Here is a 21,105-nt window from a genome sequence, read left to right on the forward strand (position 1 = left end):
GGTGCAGTTCCACAAGTTGTTAATAGGTGTCCCTCACAAGTCAAATGTAAAAGTATATTTGAATGAATGAATGAAGGCAATCTTATATTGTGCAACTTAGCCCAAAAGGCATCGAGGCGCCCAACAAATGATGTCAAATGTAATGTGAGCCGAATAACAGATTACAGATAGGCCTCTGAGAAAAACCATGTTTTTAATGCTTTCCGGAAGAGCATAACAGATGGTTGTACTATTAGTTCCAGGGGGAGGGTGTTCCACAACTTCGGGGCAAAAGAAGAAAAAGCCCTCCCCACCTGGCTTTACATACCCGGGGGACAGACAAAAGATTCTTGTTGGAGGAGCGAAGGATTCTGCTGGGAGCGTAAGGGACCTTTCTTACATAACCCCGAAGTTCCACTAATTACTAGGTGCCCTTCAAAAGCTGATTGCAAAAGAATACACATTTTTTTCAAAAAGCTGCAGTTCCACTAGTCGCTACTAGGTGTCTCTTAAGTGAAATGCAAAAGCATTGAAATTCTTAAATGAAGCAGCAGTTCCACTAGTCTTCACTAGGTGTCCCTCAAAAGGATAATGCAAACGCATTGAAAATCTTTCATAACACTGTAGTTTCACAAGTTATTACAAGGTGTTCCTAGTTAGCTAGATGCAAAAGCACAGAAATTCATATATGAAGCTGCAGTTCGAATAGTCCTTACTTGGTGCCCCTCCTCAGTCAGCTGCAAAATCATTGAAATATTTTCATGAAGCTGCATTTCCACTTTTTGTTAATAGCGATCAAGCTCAGGACAGGAGCGACTGACAAACAAACAGTTGCACATACAATGTAGCTACTCTAATGAAGTGCTCATTTTCTGTAGAAAAAATAAATATACCAAAGCTGGTTTATTGTGAGGAATGAACATTCGAATTTACAATAAATATCTTGGGATTTATGAAAATAGTTTTTGTAAACCTACTATATCGAGGGGCTATCAGTCATTGGTTAGGGCAAGTGCGAAATTATTTTTCAAGTATATGTGTACATGTGCATGGACAAAATATAGTTACACAAATGAAGGCATCCATTGGCTGGAGTGAGCTGGTCTCTTGATCAATACCTCCTGGTAGAGTAGGAGTATAATTTGCGTCATGTGGTGATTGGTATCCCCTATATATGTATGTATTTTTGGTATGATTTTTGGGGGGGGGAAACAAGAGGAGGGCAAGACAGACCTAAAAAGGACTAATTTGCATCAAGCACTAATACTCGATAAAAAAAGGAGCATTAACCCTGGCTATGTCATGGCACTTTTGATTTATTCAAATTAGTTTGAGCGACACTGCAAATCTGGCATCCATGCTGCTGCACAGCATGGCTAACAAACATTGCTAAAGCCAATAGCACTCATAGGCAAAACCTATTTCTTTGCCCATGCTTGTTGGTAATGTAACTGTTTCAGCTAGGTTTTTTATTTTTTAAATAATGTTACATCTTGCCACGTAATGTTAATTCTTGGGATGCCACTGATTTTGTAAATGAATAAATCACTCTTCAGATTCAGTTCTGACCTAATCCACAATGAAAACACAGCATGTAATGTAAAGAGTACGTTTACCCTGAGGGGGTTCTTTGCACATTATGACAGATGTTTAATGTTACACCCAACTCGATTTATTTTATTGACCTTGCGAGAATAGAAGGCTCAAGGGGTCAAACACTGATCCCTGCCAGTGATGCATTTATTCCACCTAGTGGGCAGGCCCATGGAAGCAGGTAGAGGGGCCTGACATAGGGCAACGTCTAAGATCTATCTACTATTGGGTGCGAATAGCGCATCTGATCCTGTTATCAGCTTTCTTTTAGCTATTCACATAGTGGCACTCGAAGTTTCATAAATGAGATAAAAACATGTCATGACTTGGGAAACTGAGGTTTAGAATTCACTCACACAAACACATACCTAGCTAGGTACAAGGGAATACACATCAGTACATTATAACCATAACGATCTATAAAGCAAATTCTTTGGCATCTCATTGTTTTGCTCTTAAGTATCCAGCAGATCGATGTGACCACATTCCCTTGCAGTGATTCTGAGGAAGCAACAAAGCAAAATCTTCTCAAGCTCAATTGCTTCCCAGCTAGGTCTGCGCGATCAAAGTACAACTCCGGATAATCAAATGTCTACAACAAGATTATATGAATATTCATTCGCCAGAACAAACAGTGCACATGCAATAAAGATCAAATCAGGATAACGTGTGATATGTATTTATAGTAAGGATAGTCGACTAACGATGTAAACATTCTGCTATTATCTATGCCACTTTAGTAGAGCATGCATGACATGAGCAAAAAATGTAATTAGCCTGGTACCTGTTTGGGATTCAGCATGAACACGTTCACATGATTTTTCTACCTAAAAGAGAACAAAAGTGAACCAATTCAGACATTTAATTTCTGCATCATAAAACAGCATACTCATTTGAAAATCATTTTTAACGGTAGCAGATATACAGATATTTGGGATTACAATACAACACTGTTTACTTACCTGGAGCGCATCAAAGCAGTACTAGTCAACAACAGTCAGTAACAACAACACAATGAAATGAAATAAAATACCAGCATTTGTAAAGCAAACAGCTACCTCCGGAGAGGTGTCCCGGCGCAGGGGGCTGTCGGCAAAAGCTGATTTATAGAGATATAAAAAAAACAGACGACACAACCCAAATTGCAGCATACACCTTTGTATCTCAAGACTTCACATAATGCAAATCATAGTGCTACTGCAAAGAGACCTGGTGGACCCCTGAATATAAAGGTCCACAACAAAAGGATCAACATGGAGAATTCATATTAGTTGAAGATTCCCTTGTAAACAAGCATTTGCAATGCAATAGGTCTCACCTTTTTTTGTTAGAGTTAGAGCTATTGGCATCGTAATTTAAACGTTTTTAACTTATGTGTTTTTGAGTGAAGGGGATGTATGTGATAGCAATTATGTGGAAAATGATACTCACTAATTAAACTTGATGAGTTAAATATCAGGCCAAGAGATATTTTTTAAAGGGGCTTGATTTTAAAAGGGTGTTATGGAATTAAATTCTAAAATATTGTTTCAGAATGTGTAATTCCCCTGTTCTGATGTGTCTTGAATGCAAACTGTTGCCCTAAGTGTCCATTAAAGATATCATGGAAAGTTTGCCGCACTAATTGGATATATACTTTGATTTAAATGTAAAAAGGGCAAAATATTCAGTAAATGAAACACAAGCATGAAATTATACATTATGATAATACTGATGACAGTGTAAAAAATCTACAGATCACTTGTTTGAGAAGTAGTAAGATAGCTGAACCGATTATGCGCCTGCTGCAGAGATATTCATATAGTGTAAACCAGGGAGAGAGCGAGGAAATTAAGGGGTACATCCCTCGCCCAAATTCAGGTATAAGCAAACAATGTGGACTAACCCACTGAAAAGAAGGTTATCTAGACTCACTTATGTAATGAGCAGTGCCAAGGAACCATTAGGTTCTCTTAAAAAAAAACATCACACACCAACCTGGTTGGTGTCATGTTTCATCATTGGGGTCCCAATAGGGCGGCCGAGTGACCCCCGGTTGTGCTACAACGCCTGATTACAGCGGAGCTAATGTGGTGCAATTTTGTGAAGTAGTATAGAGCAAATTAAAAATATCTCTAGGAATCCTTACCAAATGTGTTTACTTGTTGGTGGCCCAGGATATAGTTAAAACCAGAAAGCACAACTAATGGTGAGGTTTACTCCTAGTTGTCAAAAAATGGTCTGCATGTTTCAGCCCAAGGAAAAAATTAGTGAGCTATCGCCAGGACCAGGTGTAAAGTGTGTGAGTGGTAAAAATGATTCCACTTGAAAGTGAATGTCCAACACACGCGCTAAGGTGTGTTGTAGTGCTAGGTGGTGTAGGTATGAATAAAACAACAAGACAAGATGCACAATGCAGAAATGCAACATAAAATGCAATCTTTTAAGCGGTCATTAGTGCCTCTAAGCGACTCTAAGATAAATAGGCACAACAGTGAGTCGATCATTTCGTCTTAGCCGGGTGGAAATGCATGCTATTCCGGCACTTTGTGCTATATTGCTGATAGTAGGTATTCAACTGTGACTATTACATAGCATGCTGATGTTACAAAAGGTGTGTCTATATTGCAATATCATAATAGACAGGCGTGAGGCATGCTGACAAAGTACTAAAAAAATGGCTGAAAAATAACCCTGTGAGTACCCAAGGTACATGTAATCATGAGTTGGTTACAAGTGTGCCAGGTGATCGCAAATGTGGCCGCAAGTACCGACGTGTGTTGTGAAACGGTGCGGCCATTGTAGTATACAATAGATTGTGTGCGGAGAATCATAAAGAGAAAGCACATACTTATAATAGATTTGTGTGTATGGCAGAAATTCAGGGCCCGGGAGTGGTTCCATCTGTAGTCGCACTCTAAAAGTGAGGAGAAGTAAGGGATGCTGTTAGCAACTTGCAAAGCAAATCAATAGGCCAAGATAGAGAAAAAGGCGGCAAAGGGGGAAAAATTAAACCCTATGTCACTTTAGGAATAGCAATAAACTCAGAAAACCTTACTTCGTCAAGACGGAGATCCCACTGAGACCTTTTTTGGTCTCCCCTGGTCCTGGATGCTGGCATGTCCCTGTTTACAGGAGGAATAAATTGATGGTCCCAGTCAATGAGGTAAGGGCATCAACGCGGGAAGTCAGAGAGGACTGGAGCCGGCATGCTGTGAACAGGGCGGCGCATGCGTGGGCGCCATAATGATTCGAGCAAAGCCTTGTCACCAATCTCTCCACGCATGTGCTTACACCATCAAAAAAGACAGTCCTTAATAAGGGACTAGGATATGCCCCAACAGCCAAGCTGGATAAATTCTAACTTCACTGTGAGCTTGCTGAATTTTTCCCCAAGCTCAAACTTAAAGCATTCTATGAAAATTACCCTGATCAACCAAATTCGGAAACACAGGGCGATACCCCTTTCAAAATCAAGTCCACATTCATTCCACCACCAAGTGCCATACCACCGGAAATCCTAGGGTATGAGCAAGCTGTCTTTAATGAGATAGAATCCATGAAAATGACAACACAAGAAGGATGGGGGTGCACTGCTAGATTGTATGGAATCATTAAAGTTTTTAAAGAAAGTTTGAAGGGATGGGTGCACTCTCAGGTGGCGTTTCCGTCTAACGCCTATAAATATCTAGAACAAGTTGTGTGCCCATAAGAAATGCGTGTACATCCCTGGGAGAGGTACTCCGGGGTGGATCATAGTAACTGATTCCAGTGTTCTTAGGAAAAATACTTTTTTTCATTGATTATTATCATAGGTAATTTCTTCGTGATATTGTCGTCATATCAACAAAATTAACAGGTTAGATCAACATTTTTGCTGTTGGATGAGAACTACGATGCATTTCGGGCGGAGAGCCCTTTGTCAAGGGGAGCTGAAAGAAGGGGAGGCGAGCCGAAATCAGAATGCGGGAAGAACAAAAAGTGAAGCTAATATACACCATATTAGTGCAGGGGTGTGTAAAAACCGGGAAAAGATAGTGCCTAAAAATCAAATGTGGACCGAGAAAGGTGGATCGCATGGTGAACTAAGGAGATGGACACGGGTGGGAGGAAAGTTACAGGGTCCTGGGGTAGTGCGGGAGCGTGATTGGGAAATTTACCGAGTGTGAAAGACGTGACGAAATTTAATAGCGTGAATAAGGGTAACAACCGTGCAGGCGGTGCGAAGTTAGCAACCTACTTGATAAAAGAGTGACTTACTTCAGGGTTAAAGCACCTATCAGGCTCCAAGCAGCCATAAGTGCATTGACTTATTCGAAAATTTGGTTCGCAATGACTTGTCTAAGATAAACTTCAAGAAAATTTTGAAATTTAAAAACATCACACAAAAGGATTGAGACACCTTAAAAAACTTGGTGAATAATCCACACATTAAATGTGTTAAAGCAGATAAGGGAGGTGCCCTTGTGATTCTCAACACCAGCATGTACACCCAACGCCTACTCGAACATATCCAGGACACAAATATTTACAGGCAACTTGACAACAATCCAACCAGGGAATTTCAGACTATTTTGCAAAACATAGTATTGAAAGCACATGAAGCTGGGATCATTGAAGACCGCATCAAAAAGTACCTTCTGCAAGAACATCCAAAAAGTCCTTCAATAAACATGTCTCCAACGATCCACAAAAACCTCCATGACCCACCTTTCAGGCCCATCGTCTCAACCAAAGGATCCATACATGAACCAGTGGGCAAGTTTATCGATAAATACCTTCAACCTTTGGTTATCAAAATGACAAGCCACATCAAAGACACCACCGAATTTCTACAAAAACTGGCACAAATCAACATTAACACTAGCGATTCAATAATACTCTGTACAGCGGATGTTCGCTCCTTGTACACCTCCATACCTCAATAAGGTGGCATTAAAGCCATCGAACAGGCTCTCCTCCATAGTGACATTGATATGCCAATGCAACCATTCCTAATGGAACTTATGGTTTACACACTATACCATAGCTATTTCCAAGAAGACAAAAGGTGGTACCTGCAACTATCTGGAATGGCGATGGGCAACTGTGCGGCTCCGACGTACGCCAACATTTACATGCAAAACTTCGAAAATTTACACATATACGCCAACACAACCTTCAATGACAAAATCAAGATGTACCTCAATTATATAGACAACCTTTTCATCATGTGGACGGACACCAAGGATTCCCTCAATAAAGCACTGATCGAACTGAATACAAAAGAAGAACGCATTAAACTCACTTGGAATATCAGTGACACTGAGATTTCCTTCCTAGATGTCAACATCAAGATCACTGACAAAGGATTGATCACTGACCTACATCGGAAAACAACAGATCGTAACAATACGTTACATTACACGAGATTCCACCAGGGATCACTCAAGAAGCACCTCCCATACTCTCAAATGTTACGTGTTAAACGCATCGTCTCCGACGAAAACTTTCTCGACATCAGGATCAAAGAAATGCATGATCGTTTTAAAGACAGAGGCTACCCTGAAAGCATCCTAGAGGAAGCCAAAACTCGAGTCGCAAACATCAGTAGGCAAGAAAACCTCACTAAAAAAGTCAAACAAACTGAACAACGTATGGTACTGGTGTCTAAATTCTCCAAGGCAAGCACAACATTTAAGAGAATTATCCTCAATCACTGGCCCACTTTACAAATGGAACCTGATTTCAGGGACATCTTCCAAACTCCTCCATTGTTCGCATATACCCGCAACCACAACATCAAGGAAATCCTTACCAAAAAAAACCCACTCCTAAAGACCACAAAGGAACCTTGCCGTGCATGAATTGCAACAACTGCAATTGCATAATCACAGTAAACACCATCAGACACCCTATGAAAGGCCATCCCATCAAATTACACGTTAACGCCACTTGCGACTCTATGACCTGATCTATGTCATCAAATGCCCCTGCGGTAAATTATACGTGGGCAAGACTGAAAGAAAAATCAAAGTGCGCATTAATGAGCACAAATCTAACATTCGAACAAGGCACGAGAAATCCAACGTCGCTACCCATTTCAACGAACTTCATCACACCATTGCTCAACTTCGATTTATAGTACTGGAAATTATCACAAAAATTGAAGGCACTGACAATCGCAAATTCCTCCTCAAAAGGGAACTTGAATGGATGTATCGTTTACAGACACTGAAGCCACACGGACTCAACGATCGTGTTGAATTTAGTTATTATCTATAAAGCTGACATTGTATTATATACCTACTGACAGACATTCTGCATTGCTCTTTATGTTTTTATGCATTTACGTTTCATGCTTTCCATTTATGGTTTTTCACACTCTATCACCCTCTTCGACCTTTTGCATCTCACCCCTTTTCTATGTTCATCTCACACACTCCACGCGAGTCCGTCTTTTACCTCTATGCTCACGTATTTACCATCACGCTCCCTTCCGGGTTTCCTCACTCGGAACAGAACTACTTGTCGACCGACCCAGCGCAACTCGGCATTTTAACCCTGAAGTAAGTCACTCTTTTATTGAGTAGGTTGCTAACTTCACACCGCCTGCACGGTTGTTACCCTTATTCACGCTATTAAATTTCGTCACGTCTTTCACACTCGGTAAACTTCCCAATCACGCTCCCGCACTACCCCAGGACCCTGTAACTTTCCTCCCAGCTGTGTCCATCTCCTTAGTTCACCATGCGATCCACCTTTCTCGATCTACCTTTCTCAGTCCACATTTGATTTTTAGGCACTATCTTTTCCCGGTTTTCTCACACCCCTGCACTAATATGGTGTATATTAGCTTCACTTGTTGTACTTCTCGCATTCTGATTTCGGCTCGTCCCCCCATCTTCCAGCTCTCCTTGACAAAGGGCTCTCCGCCCGAAATGCATCGGAGTTCTCATCTAACAGCAAAAATGTTGATCTAACCTGTTAATTTTGTTGATATGACGACAATATCACGAAGAAATTAGCTATGATAATAATCAATGAATAAAAGTATTTTTCCTAAGAACACTGGAATCAGTTACTTTGATCCACCCCGGAGTGCCTCTCCCAGGGATGTACACGCATTTCTTATGCGCACACAACTTGTTCTAGATAGAATCCATGAAGCAAGATCACGTATTCCAAAGTACTAGCAACAGGAAGCGAGAAACCTTGAAATCACTCAAAGCAAATGGAACAATAAACAACAAGCCAGCCAACAAAGGCGGTGGCATCATCATCTTGAACAAGGAGGATTACCGCACAGAATGTAAACGTCTTCTGAGTGATACTAAGAATTACCAAAGATTAACACAGAATCCAAGTAAATCTCTTAAAATCAGAATTCACAACCTAGTCGAGGAAGCTGAAAGTACTGGACAAATCACCAAACAAGAAGCACAGTTCTTTACCACCACCCAAGGGAACATCCCATATTTTTATACAGTTCCCAAAATTCACAAGAACAAGATACCACCACCCGGACGCCCCATTGTATCGGGCATAGGGTCACTGCTGGAGCCCTTCTCACATTACTGTTTTCTAACAACCTATGGTGCAGTCCACTAGTACCTACTTAAAGGATACCAAGGACCTTTTAGGACTTATTAAAACCCTGGCTTACAATCATGAGACCTCATTTCTAGTCAGTCTTGACGTTGAAAGCCTTTACACCAGCCCACCACAAGACGACACACTAACCGTATTCCAACTGGCATTGGACAACACCACTTGGAATTACCAGACACCAAAATCATTCATACTGGAATGCGCCACGCTGGCACTCAAAGACAACTACTTTGAGTTTGAAGGAGAGATCCACCTCCAAAAGTATGGAACTTCCATGGGAAGCGTTTTTGCCCCAAAGTGTGGTGGGACTTTATGTCTACAAGTTCGAGATGACCTACTTGTTCCACCATAACATGTCACAAGATCCCCAGATCAAATTTTACAAGCGTTACAAGGAAGACATCTTACTGATCTGGGAAGGGGACAATCAGTCCCTACAAGCCTTCTGTCAATGGATAAACGGCTGTAACCTGAACCTTAAGTGCTCACACAATATCCACAGGCACAACATGATCTTCCTGGACCTGGAGATCCAAGCAACAGAGGGAAGACTGAAAACCAAAACACACTTTATGCCTACAGCTCGTAAATCTTTATTACACCACACCAGTTTTCATCCTAAAAGACTACGAGAAAACCTCCCCTGCGGGCAATTTATTCAGCTGCATAGAAATTGCAGCAAAGTCTAAGACTTAAAGGATCAGGCCAATGACCTGAGCACAAAATCACAGCGATGTGGCTACCCCAAAAGGATAACAGAGAAGGCAAGGAAACGTGCACGTAACCAGAACAGGGAAGGGCTGATACAGCCACGCCCATTCCCCTCTTCTTTGTCACTACCTTCAACTCAGTTTCTAATATAATTTCCTATATTATCAAGAAAAACAGGAAGATATTGCACACTGGTAAACTCCAGTGGGAAAAACCTTTACTCTCAAACAGGAGGGCTGGATCCATTAAAGATACCTTGGTATCCACACGCCCTGCCCAACCCTCTAAACAATCTAACACAGCTCTCAATGCATGGGGCCTCCCAAACATTGTAGGTCACTTCCCATGCGGGAATTGTAGTGTTTGTCACATCACTGAAATTACAAAAAGCCTGCAATTGGAAACAGGCAAGACAGCATAACAACTGTAAAACTGCACATGCCATCTACCACATTGTCAGCCCCTGCGGCCTCACATACATCCGCATGACTAGCAGCAAAATCAAAACCTGCATATGCAAGCCTCGCAGCACCATCCGATGCACGAAAAACACTACGTGGATGATCAACCACTTCTTGGATGCAGGCCACACTACCAACGATGAAAGCTGGGTCTTGATAGAAACACTTGACCTAAAAATTCCTAACTTACAGAGCTGCGTCCTGGAGAAGGAAAACAGTGGATTTACTGTCTGTCCAGCCACCTAACGAGCCTTAATGACAAAATCCCGTGGAATTCCCTGAACAAACCACCCTGACACCACTCTGTATCCACTGGACCAGCCCTCGTAATATACCTTTTGACACTTCCTTGTATATTACCCAGTATAGTGGCACTGACAGTCACCCATAGCCGCATTGTATGTAACTAACTTACCTATCACAACCTCTAATAAGTACTGAGAATAGTCACAAGACTTGCCATATACTCTAGCTTTGCCTATGGTTTTCCCACTGGTGTGCCTAGTTTGCTCAGTCTTCTGAGGTTTAAGTAGCATGCGGACGCTTTCCTGCTCCCTTTGCCAAAGGACTGAGAGTAGCCAGTTCCCTTTCACCTGAGACCCCCTTATACCATCCCATCAGGTCACTATGGTGTTTCCGTCCAAGATTCACTGCCACTTCAGCAGCTCTAGGCATTCTGTCATTTCCAATATGGCACCCATACTTACACCGCTTTGACATGCTCTTAGCTCCAGGGATTTGGCATTTCTTCATCTCCATTATGGCACCCACGCTTGCGCTGCTCTGTTCACAGCATGACAGGTCCACTCCCCCCTGACCACGAGCATCACGCAGCCAGGACCATGGGAGACCGAAATTGGTCTCAGTGGGATCTCCGTCTTGACGAAGTAAGGTTTTTCTGTTTTTATTGCTATTCCTAAGGTGACATAGGGTTTTATTCCCCCCCTTTGCTGCCTTTTTCTCTAACTTGGCCTATTGCTTTGCATTGCAAGTTTCTAACGGTGTCCCTTACTTTTCCTCACTCTTAGAGTGTGACTACAGATGGAACCCCTGCAAGGCCGTGAATTTCTGCCATACAAACAAATCTAGTATAACTATGTCCTTTCTCGGGGGGTGTGGCTTGGTGCTCAGCAAGATGGCCGCACTGTAGTGTAGCTCTGCCGGCCACCAAATAGAATCCTTCAGATATCCTGCCTCACTCGAGCCATCTGATGGTCTACCCAGTGTAATTGGACTCGTATAGGGGAGCTGCTCACTTTGCTGTGCTTCAGGGCGCTGGATGTGCCCCACGTGTTGAGATCAACGGGAGCACAGGCCCTCTGCCCTCGTGGTAACAGAGGGGAAGTGTGCGAGGAAGCTCCTCTTTCTGTACCCTTCAGCTTCCTGAACTGAGATTGCGGGGCTGCGAGCGGCGGATTAAAAGGCTGGTCGTGAACACACGCACTGGAGATAGGACGCAGAACCGGTGAGGCTGATCAGGGAAGTGGTGCTGACAGCTGCGCTAGAGGTGCGATCGGGCTGTGTGGAGAGCCGGGCTGCTGTGCCACGCAAGCGGCCGGTGCAAGACTGTGGGCTGGGCCTCCCCGTGGCCAGACAACAGCATAGCGTGACGGCGCGAAAATATCTGTTGGCTACATAGAGCCGCGTCGGCCCCCTTCATCAGACGACATCAGCGGCACTAGAGTTCCCTGCTGTGGAGGAGGGAAGTGAATCTCGCCGGTCATTGAGCTGTGGCGCTGGTGAAGTATGTGATACAAAAGGGGGTGGTGATGGACGGAGCATCTGAATCAATCAAACACTCACACCCAGTCAAAAGATCTGGGTTTAATCCATCACCATTCTTTAGCCCACTCTGCCACCCAAGTCCAGACATGGCTATATGCAAATCAGTCTGACCCTGTGCCTCATGGGAACAGTCCAGCCCGAACTGCCAAGCCATGTCTTCCCTGGAGCGAAAACAAGCTTCTGAGGACCGGTTTCTGGCATTCCAGCCGTCTTCAGCCCGGCTTGCTTGAATCCAGTGGCAAAGTGAGCAAGGGACTCACGTCTGAGCATACCCTGCCACACTTATGGCGGCCAAAATGGGTACAAAAGGGGGTGGTGATGGACGGAGCATCTGAATCAATCAAACACTCACACCCAGTCAAAAGATCTGGGTTTAATCCATCACCGTTCTTTAGCCCACTCTGCCACCCCAGTTCAGACATGGCTATATGCAAATCAGTCTGACCCTGTGCCTCATGGGAACAGTCCAGCCCGAACTGCCAAGCCATGTCTTCCATGGACCGGAAACAAGCTTCCTATGACAGGTTTCTGGCATTCAGGCCATCTTCTGCCCAGCTTGCTTGAATCCAGTGGCAAAGTGAGCAAGGGACTCACGTCTGAGCATACCCTGCCAAACCTATGGCGGCTGAAAGCGGTACAAAAGTGGGTGGTGATGGGAGGAGCATCTGAATTTTAGCCCACTCTGCCACCCCAGTTCAGACATGGCTATATGCAAATCAGTCTGACCCTGTGCCTCATGGGAACCGTCCATCCCGACGTAAGTCCCTTGCTCACTTTGCCACTGGATTCAAGCGAGCCAGGCTGAAGACGGCTGGAATGCCAGAAACCGGTCCTCGGAAGCTTGTTTCCAGTCCAGGGAAGACATGGCTTGGCAGTTCAGGCTGGACTGTTCCCATGAGGCACAGGGTCAGACTGATTTGCATATAGACATGTCTGAACTGGGGTGGCAGAGTGGGCTAAAGAACGGTGATGATTAAACCCAGATCTTTTGACTGGGTGTGAGTGTTTGCTTGATTCAGATGCTCCGTCCATCACCACACCCTTTTGTACCACTTTTGGCCGCCATAAGTGTGGCAGGGTATGCTCGGACGTGAGTCTCTTGCTCACTTTGCCACTGGACTCAAGCAAGCCGAGCTGAAGATGGCTGGAATGCCGGAAACCGGTCCTCGGAAGCTTGTTTCCGGTCCAGGGAAGACATGGCTTGGCAGTTCGGGCTAGACTGTTCCCGTGAGGTACAGGGTCAGACTGATTTGCATATAGCCATGTCTGAACTGGGGTGGCAGAGTGGGCTAAAGAACGGTGATGGATTAAACCCAGATCTTTTGACTGGGTGTGAGTGTTTGATTGATTCAGATGCTCCGTCCATCACCACCCCCTTTTGTACTGCTTTTGGCCACCATAAGTGTGGCAGGGTATGGTCAGACGCGAGTCCCTTGCTCACTTTGCCACTGGATTCAAGCAAGCCGGGCTGAAGACGGCTGGAATGCCAGAAACCGGTCCTCTGAAGCTTGTTTCCGGTCCAGGGAAGACATGGCTTGGCAGTTCGGGCTGGACTGTTCCCATGAGGCACAGGGTTAGACTGATTTGCATATAGCCATGTCTGAACTGGGGTGGGAGAGTGGGCTAAAGAACCGTGATGGATTAAACCCAGATCTTTTGACTGGGTGTGAGTGTTTAATTGATTTGGATGCTCCCTCCATCACCACCCCCTTTTGTACCGCTTTTGGCCGCCATAAGTGTGGCAGGGTATGCTCAGAAGTGAGTCCCTTGCTCACTTTGCCACTGGATTCAAGCAAGCCGGCCTGAAGACGGCTGGAATGCCAGAAACCGGTCCTCAGAAGCTTGTTTCCGGTCCAGGGAAGACATGGCTTGGCAGTTCGGGCTGGACTGTTCCCATGAGGCACAAGGTCAGACTGATTTGCATATAGCCATGTCTGAACTGGGGTGGCAGAGTGGGCTAAAGAACGGTGATGGATTAAACCCAGATCTTTATACTGGGTGTGAGTGTTTGCTTGATTCAGATGCTCCGTCCATCACCACCCCCTTTTGTACCACTTTTGGCCGCCATAAGTGTGGCAGGGTATGCTCGGACGTGAGTCCCTTGCTCACTTTGCCACTGGATTCAAGCAAGCCGGGATGAAGATGGCTTGAATGCCGGAAACCGGTCCTCAGAAGCTTGTTTCCGGTCCAGGGAAGACATGGCTTGGCAGTTCGGGCTGGACTGTTCCCATGAGGCACAGGGTCAGACTGATTTGCATATAGCCATGTCTGAACTGGGGTGGCAGAGTGGGCTAAAGAACGGTGATGGATTAAACCCAGATCTTTATACTGGGTGTGAGTGTTTGCTTGATTCAGATGCTCCATCCATCACCACCCCCTTTTGTACCACTTTTGGCCGCCATAAGTGTGGCAGGGTATGCTCGGACGTGAGTCCCTTGCTCACTTTGCCACTGGATTCAAGCAAGCCGGGCTGAAGACGGCTGGAATGCCAGAAACCGTTCCTCGGAAGCTTGTATCCGGTCCAGGGAAGACATGGTTTGGCAGGTCGACCTGGACTGTTCCTATGAGGCACAGGGTCAGACTGATTTGCATATAGCCATGTCTGAACTGGGGTGGCAGTGGGCTAAAGAACTGTGATGGATTTAAACCAGAACTTTTGACTGGGTGTGAGTGTTTGATTGATTCAGATGCTCCGTTCATCACCACCCCCTTTTGCAATGCTTTTGGCCGCCATAAGTGTGGCAGGGTATGCTCAGACGCGAGTCCCTTGCTCACTTTGCCACCGGATTCAAGCAAGCCGGCTGAAGACGGCTGGAATGCCAGAAACCGGTCCTCGGAAGCTTGTTCCGGTCCAGGGAAGACATGGCTTGGCAGTTTGGGCTGGACTGCTCCCATGAGGCACAGGGTAAGACTGATTTGCATATAGCCATGTCTGAACTGGGGTGGCAGAGTGGGCTAAAGAACGGTGATGGATTAAAACCAGAAGTTTTGACTGGGTGAGAGTGTTTGATTCAGATGCTCCGACCATCACCACCCCCTTCTGTACCGCTTTTGGCCGCCATAGGTGTGGCAGGGTATGCTCAGACGTGAGTCCCTTGCTTACTTTGCCACCGGATTCAAGCAAGCCGGGCTGAAGACGGCTGGAATGCCAGAAACCGGTCCTCGGAAGCTTGTTTCCAGTCCAGGGAAGACATGGCTTGGCAGTTCGGGCTGGACTGTTCCCATGAGGCACAGGGTCAGACTGATTTGCATATAGCGTTGTCTGAACTGGGGTGGCATAGTGGGCTAAAGAACAGTGATGGATTAAACCCAGAACTTTTGACTGGGTGTGAGTGTTTGATTGATTCAGATGCTCCGTCCACCACCACCCCCTTTTGTACCGCTTTTGGCCGCCATAAGTGTGGCAGGGTATGCTCAGACGTGAGTCCCTTAATCACTTTGCCACTGGATTCAAGCAAGCCGGGCTGAAGACGGCTGGAATGCCAGAAACCGGTCCTCAGAAGCTTGTTTCCGGTCCAGGGAAGACATGGCTTGGCAGTTCGAGCTGGACTGTTCCCATGAGGCACAGGGTCAGACTGATTTGTATATAGCCATGTCTGAACTAGGGTGGCAGAGTGGGCTAAAGAACAGTGATGGATTAAACCCAGATCTTTTGACTGGGTGTGCGTGTTTGATTGATTCAGATGCTCCGTCCATCACCACCCCTTTTTGTACCACTTTTGGCCGCCATAAGTGTGGCAGGGTATGCTCAGACGCGAGTCCCTTGCTCACTTTGCCACTGGATTCAAGCAAGCCGGGCTGAAGACGGCTGGAATGCCAGAAACCGGTCCTCTGAAGCTTGTTTCCGGTCCAGGGAAGACATGGCTTGGCAGTTCGGGCTGGACTGTTCCCATGAGGCACAGGGTCAGACTGATTTGCATATAGCCATGTCTGAACTGGGGTGGCAGAGTGGGCTAAAGAACGGTGATGGATTAAACCCAGATCTTTTGACTGGGTGTGATTGTTTGCTTGATTTAGATGCTCCGTCCATCACCACCCACTTTTGTACCACTTTTGGCCGCCATAAGTGTGGCAGGGTATGCTCGGACGTGAGTCCCTTGCTCACTTTGCCACTGGATTCAAGCAAGCCGGGCTGAAGATGGCTGGAATGCCGGAAACCGGTCCTCGGAAGCTTGTTTCCGGTCCAGGGAAGACATGGCTTGGCAGTTCGGGCTAGACTGTTCCCGTGAGGTACAGGGTCAGACTGATTTGCATATAGCCATGTCTGAACTGGGGTGGCAGAGTGGGCTAAAGAACGGTGATGGATTAAACCCAGATCTTTTGACTGGGTGTGAGTGTTTGATTGATTCAGATGCTCCGTCCATCACCACCCCCTTTTGTACTGCTTTTGGCCACCATAAGTGTGGCAGGGTATGGTCAGACGCGAGTCCCTTGCTCACTTTGCCACTGGATTCAAGCAAGCCGGGCTGAAGACGGCTGGAATGCCAGAAACCGGTCCTCTGAAGCTTGTTTCCGGTCCAGGGAAGACATGGCTTGGCAGTTCGGGCTGGACTGTTCCCATGAGGCACAGGGTTAGACTGATTTGCATATAGCCATGTCTGAACTGGGGTGGGAGAGTGGGCTAAAGAACCGTGATGGATTAAACCCAGATCTTTTGACTGGGTGTGAGTGTTTAATTGATTTGGATGCTCCCTCCATCACCACCCCCTTTTGTACCGCTTTTGGCCGCCATAAGTGTGGCAGGGTATGCTCAGAAGTGAGTCCCTTGCTCACTTTGCCACTGGATTCAAGCAAGCCGGCCTGAAGACGGCTGGAATGCCAGAAACCGGTCCTCAGAAGCTTGTTTCCGGTCCAGGGAAGACATGGCTTGGCAGTTCGGGCTGGACTGTTCCCATGAGGCACAAGGTCAGACTGATTTGCATATAGCCATGTCTGAACTGGGGTGGCAGAGTGGGCTAAAGAACGGTGATGGATTAAACCCAGATCTTTATACTGGGTGTGAGTGTTTGCTTGATTCAGATGCTCCGTCCATCACCACCCCCTTTTGTACCACTTTTGGCCGCCATAAGTGTGGCAGGGTATGCTCGGACGTGAGTCCCTTGCTCACTTTGCCACTGGATTCAAGCAAGCCGGGATGAAGATGGCTTGAATGCCGGAAACCGGTCCTCAGAAGCTTGTTTCCGGTCCAGGGAAGACATGGCTTGGCAGTTCGGGCTGGACTGTTCCCATGAGGCACAGAGTCAGACTGATTTGCATATAGCCATGTCTGAACTGGGGTGGCAGAGTGGGCTAAAGAACGGTGATGGATTAAACCCAGATCTTTATACTGGGTGTGAGTGTTTGCTTGATTCAGATGCTCCATCCATCACCACCCCCTTTTGTACCACTTTTGGCCGCCATAAGTGTGGCAGGGTATGCTCGGACGTGAGTCCCTTGCTCACTTTGCCACTGGATTCAAGCAAGCCGGGCTGAAGACGGCTGGAATGCCAGAAACCGTTCCTCGGAAGCTTGTATCCGGTCCAGGGAAGACATGGTTTGGCAGGTCGACCTGGACTGTTCCTATGAGGCACAGGGTCAGACTGATTTGCATATAGCCATGTCTGAACTGGGGTGGCAGTGGGCTAAAGAACTGTGATGGATTTAAACCAGAACTTTTGACTGGGTGTGAGTGTTTGATTGATTCAGATGCTCCGTTCATCACCACCCCCTTTTGCAATGCTTTTGGCCGCCATAAGTGTGGCAGGGTATGCTCAGACGCGAGTCCCTTGCTCACTTTGCCACCGGATTCAAGCAAGCCGGCTGAAGACGGCTGGAATGCCAGAAACCGGTCCTCGGAAGCTTGTTCCGGTCCAGGGAAGACATGGCTTGGCAGTTTGGGCTGGACTGCTCCCATGAGGCACAGGGTAAGACTGATTTGCATATAGCCATGTCTGAACTGGGGTGGCAGAGTGGGCTAAAGAACGGTGATGGATTAAAACCAGAAGTTTTGACTGGGTGAGAGTGTTTGATTCAGATGCTCCGACCATCACCACCCCCTTTTGTACCGCTTTTGGCCGCCATAGGTGTGGCAGGGTATGCTCAGACGTAAGTCCCTTGCTTACTTTGCCACCGGATTCAAGCAAGCCGGGCTGAAGACGGCTGGAATGCCAGAAACCGGTCCTCGGAAGCTTGTTTCCAGTCCAGGGAAGACATGGCTTGGCAGTTCGGGCTGGACTGTTCCCATGAGGCACAGGGTCAGACTGATTTGCATATAGCGTTGTCTGAACTGGGGTGGCATAGTGGGCTAAAGAACAGTGATGGATTAAACCCAGATCTTTTGACTGGGTGTGAGTGTTTGATTGATTCAGATGCTCCGTCCACCACCACCCCCTTTTGTACCGCTTTTGGCCGCCATAAGTGTGGCAGGGTATGCTCAGACGTGAGTCCCTTACTCACTTTGCCACTGGATTCAAGCAAGCCGGGCTGAAGACGGCTGGAATGCCAGAAACCGGTCCTCAGAAGCTTGTTTCCGGTCCAGGGAAGACATGGCTTGGCAGTTCGAGCTGGACTGTTCCCATGAGGCACAGGGTCAGACTGATTTGTATATAGCCATGTCTGAACTAGGGTGGCAGAGTGGGCTAAAGAACAGTGATGGATTAAACCCAGATCTTTTGACTGGGTGTGCGTGTTTGATTGATTCAGATGCTCCGTCCATCACCACCCCTTTTTGTACCACTTTTGGCCGCCATAAGTGTGGCAGGGTATGCTCAGACGCGAGTCCCTTGCTCACTTTGCCACTGGATTCAAGCAAGCCGGGCTGAAGACGGCTGGAATGCCAGAAACCGGTCCTCTGAAGCTTGTTTCCGGTCCAGGGAAGACATGGCTTGGCAGTTCGGGCTGGACTGTTCCCATGAGGCACAGGGTCAGACTGATTTGCATATAGCCATGTCTGAACTGGGGTGGCAGAGTGGGCTAAAGAACAGTGATGGATTAAACCCAGATCTTTTGACTGGGTGTGAGTGTTTGATTGATTCAGATGCTCCGTCCATCACCACCCCCTTTTCTACTGCTTTTGGCCGCCATAAGTGTGGCAGGGTATGCTCAGACGCGAGTCCCTTGCTCACTTTGCCACTGGATTCAAGCAAGCCGGGCTGAAGACGGCTGGAATGCCAGAAACCGGTCCTCTGAAGCTTGTTTCCGGTCCAGGGAAGACATGGCTTGGCAGTTCGGGCTGGACTGTTCCCATGAGGCACAGGGTCAGACTGATATACATATAGCCATGTCTGAACTGGGGTGGCAGAGTGGGCTAAAGAACGGTGATGGATTAAACCCAGATCTTTTGACTGGGTGTGAGTGTTTGATTGATTCAGATACTCCGTCCATCACCACCCCCTTTTGTACCGGTGAAGTATGTGAGGCGCCGGGACTTGCTTATAATATACCCTAAGAGCATAACTAACTCGCAAAACCTATTGGGAAACAAACTTCAAAAATGGATAGACCTAACAATGAAATACTCTTTTTTTTTTTTAACTTTTTATTTGCAAAAGTAAAAACGAACACAGGTTGTCACAACCGAGGTTTACAGTCAGAACATCAGTACACTTTAGTATCACAGGGATCACATTGCAGCCAAATCACAATCAAGTTCAGGATGAGTGCTAATTCTCTATAATCAGATTGTGGTCAGCTCTTCTAATAAAAGCTCTTTGTCATGAGCAGTACATGGAGGTTCACAAATATGTCCCCTATACTCATTCCAGTTAGACCATATTGCCCCCCTCTTCCGCGGGCCTCCCCAAGCCACATATACTGTCTTCTCCTGAATCATGCTTCAGTCCATGTCTTTTTTCCAGGAGCTAAGAGTAGGTGGTGCTGCCGCCCCCCACAGTCTCGCAATATTTATCTTCACAATCGCTAGACCTAGTGTGATCCACAGTTTACCCCTAGACGAAAGGTCAGAGGGCTCCCATACGTTAAGGAGGCACCTCTTTGCCTCAAGTCGCAACTCCACTCCCCACACCTCATACATGCAATGTAGCAACCGGGACCAGTAGGCCTTTATCTCCCGGCACTCCCATAAGATGTGCAAGAAAGTGATCACCTCCCCACACCCCCTATGGCAGAGTCCATTCTCACTGCAACCCATAAGAACCATCCTAGTGCCAGACAGATAGATTTGATGCAGGATTTTCAGTTGGAAGAGGCACAATTTCGCAGAGATGGCTACCTCCTTAGGGGATGCTAGTGCCTCTCGCCATTCCTCGTCATCTAGTTTGAGTCCATCTGCTACCCATTTCCCCTTAAGGGCCGTCAGCGGGTCTGGGGTGTGGTTTATGAATTTCTTGTATGTTAGTGAGATGGCCCTCTCCGGGAGGTGGCCATCCAACAACCCATCCTCCAGTGGTGAGGACTCTGGGAGTTGTGTCCCTGGGGGGATGTTAGTTTGGAGTGCATGTCGGACCTGCATGTAACGGAAGTGTTCCGTCTGGGCCAAGTCATATGTTTGTTGTAGTGTGTCAAATGATACCATCCCAGTCGGGCCCCATAGGTCTCTGACTTGCGATATCCCGATCAGGTCCCAGTTTCTAAACCCTTTGGTTCCTCTGAGAGAGCCGAGCTGTTCCGAAGCCCAGAGCAGGGTTGCTAGGGTAATTTTACCCACCCACCCCAACAATGAAATACTCTTGATACAAATCATTCAAGAGAAAAATCGCAGCTTTGTTCCTTCCTAAGAAACCCCTTATCACGTCACTGTACACAACCACATATGACCTGTTCATTACCTAATCCAATATACTAATGGTGCATCTTAGCTCTATGCACTTACTCTGAATAAGGGGTACACTGTGGGCTGAACTGGCAATAAACAGCAATAGATTAATGTGCTAATTTCTTATGGTATTTAGGGCTGTAAGCTACTCAAACACCCCAAATGAGCACTATAAAGGGCCTGTCATAAAGTTTGTGACAATATACAGACATTTCAGCTCAAAGTGCACAGTCCTCAAAGTTCTTGCTGAAGCTG

General features: G+C 46.4%; 1 protein-coding gene across 2 annotated transcripts in view; it reads right to left on the bottom strand.

The window, feature by feature from the left end:
- The window catches only part of PDE8A (phosphodiesterase 8A), a 2,218,572-nt gene that overhangs the window by 724,597 nt on the left and 1,472,870 nt on the right, over nucleotides 1-21,105 (bottom strand). For both annotated transcript variants that reach the window (XM_086958243.1, XM_086958242.1), the window contains exon 11: nucleotides 2,357-2,399. In XM_086958243.1, coding sequence (XP_086814369.1) covers nucleotides 2,357-2,399 — 43 coding nt within the window. The remainder of the gene's footprint in view (nucleotides 1-2,356; nucleotides 2,400-21,105) is intronic.

This window comes from Lissotriton vulgaris, chromosome 2_1 (genome assembly GCF_964263255.1).
Source record: "Lissotriton vulgaris chromosome 2_1, aLisVul1.2, whole genome shotgun sequence".
Taxonomy (NCBI): Eukaryota; Metazoa; Chordata; class Amphibia; order Caudata; family Salamandridae; genus Lissotriton; species Lissotriton vulgaris.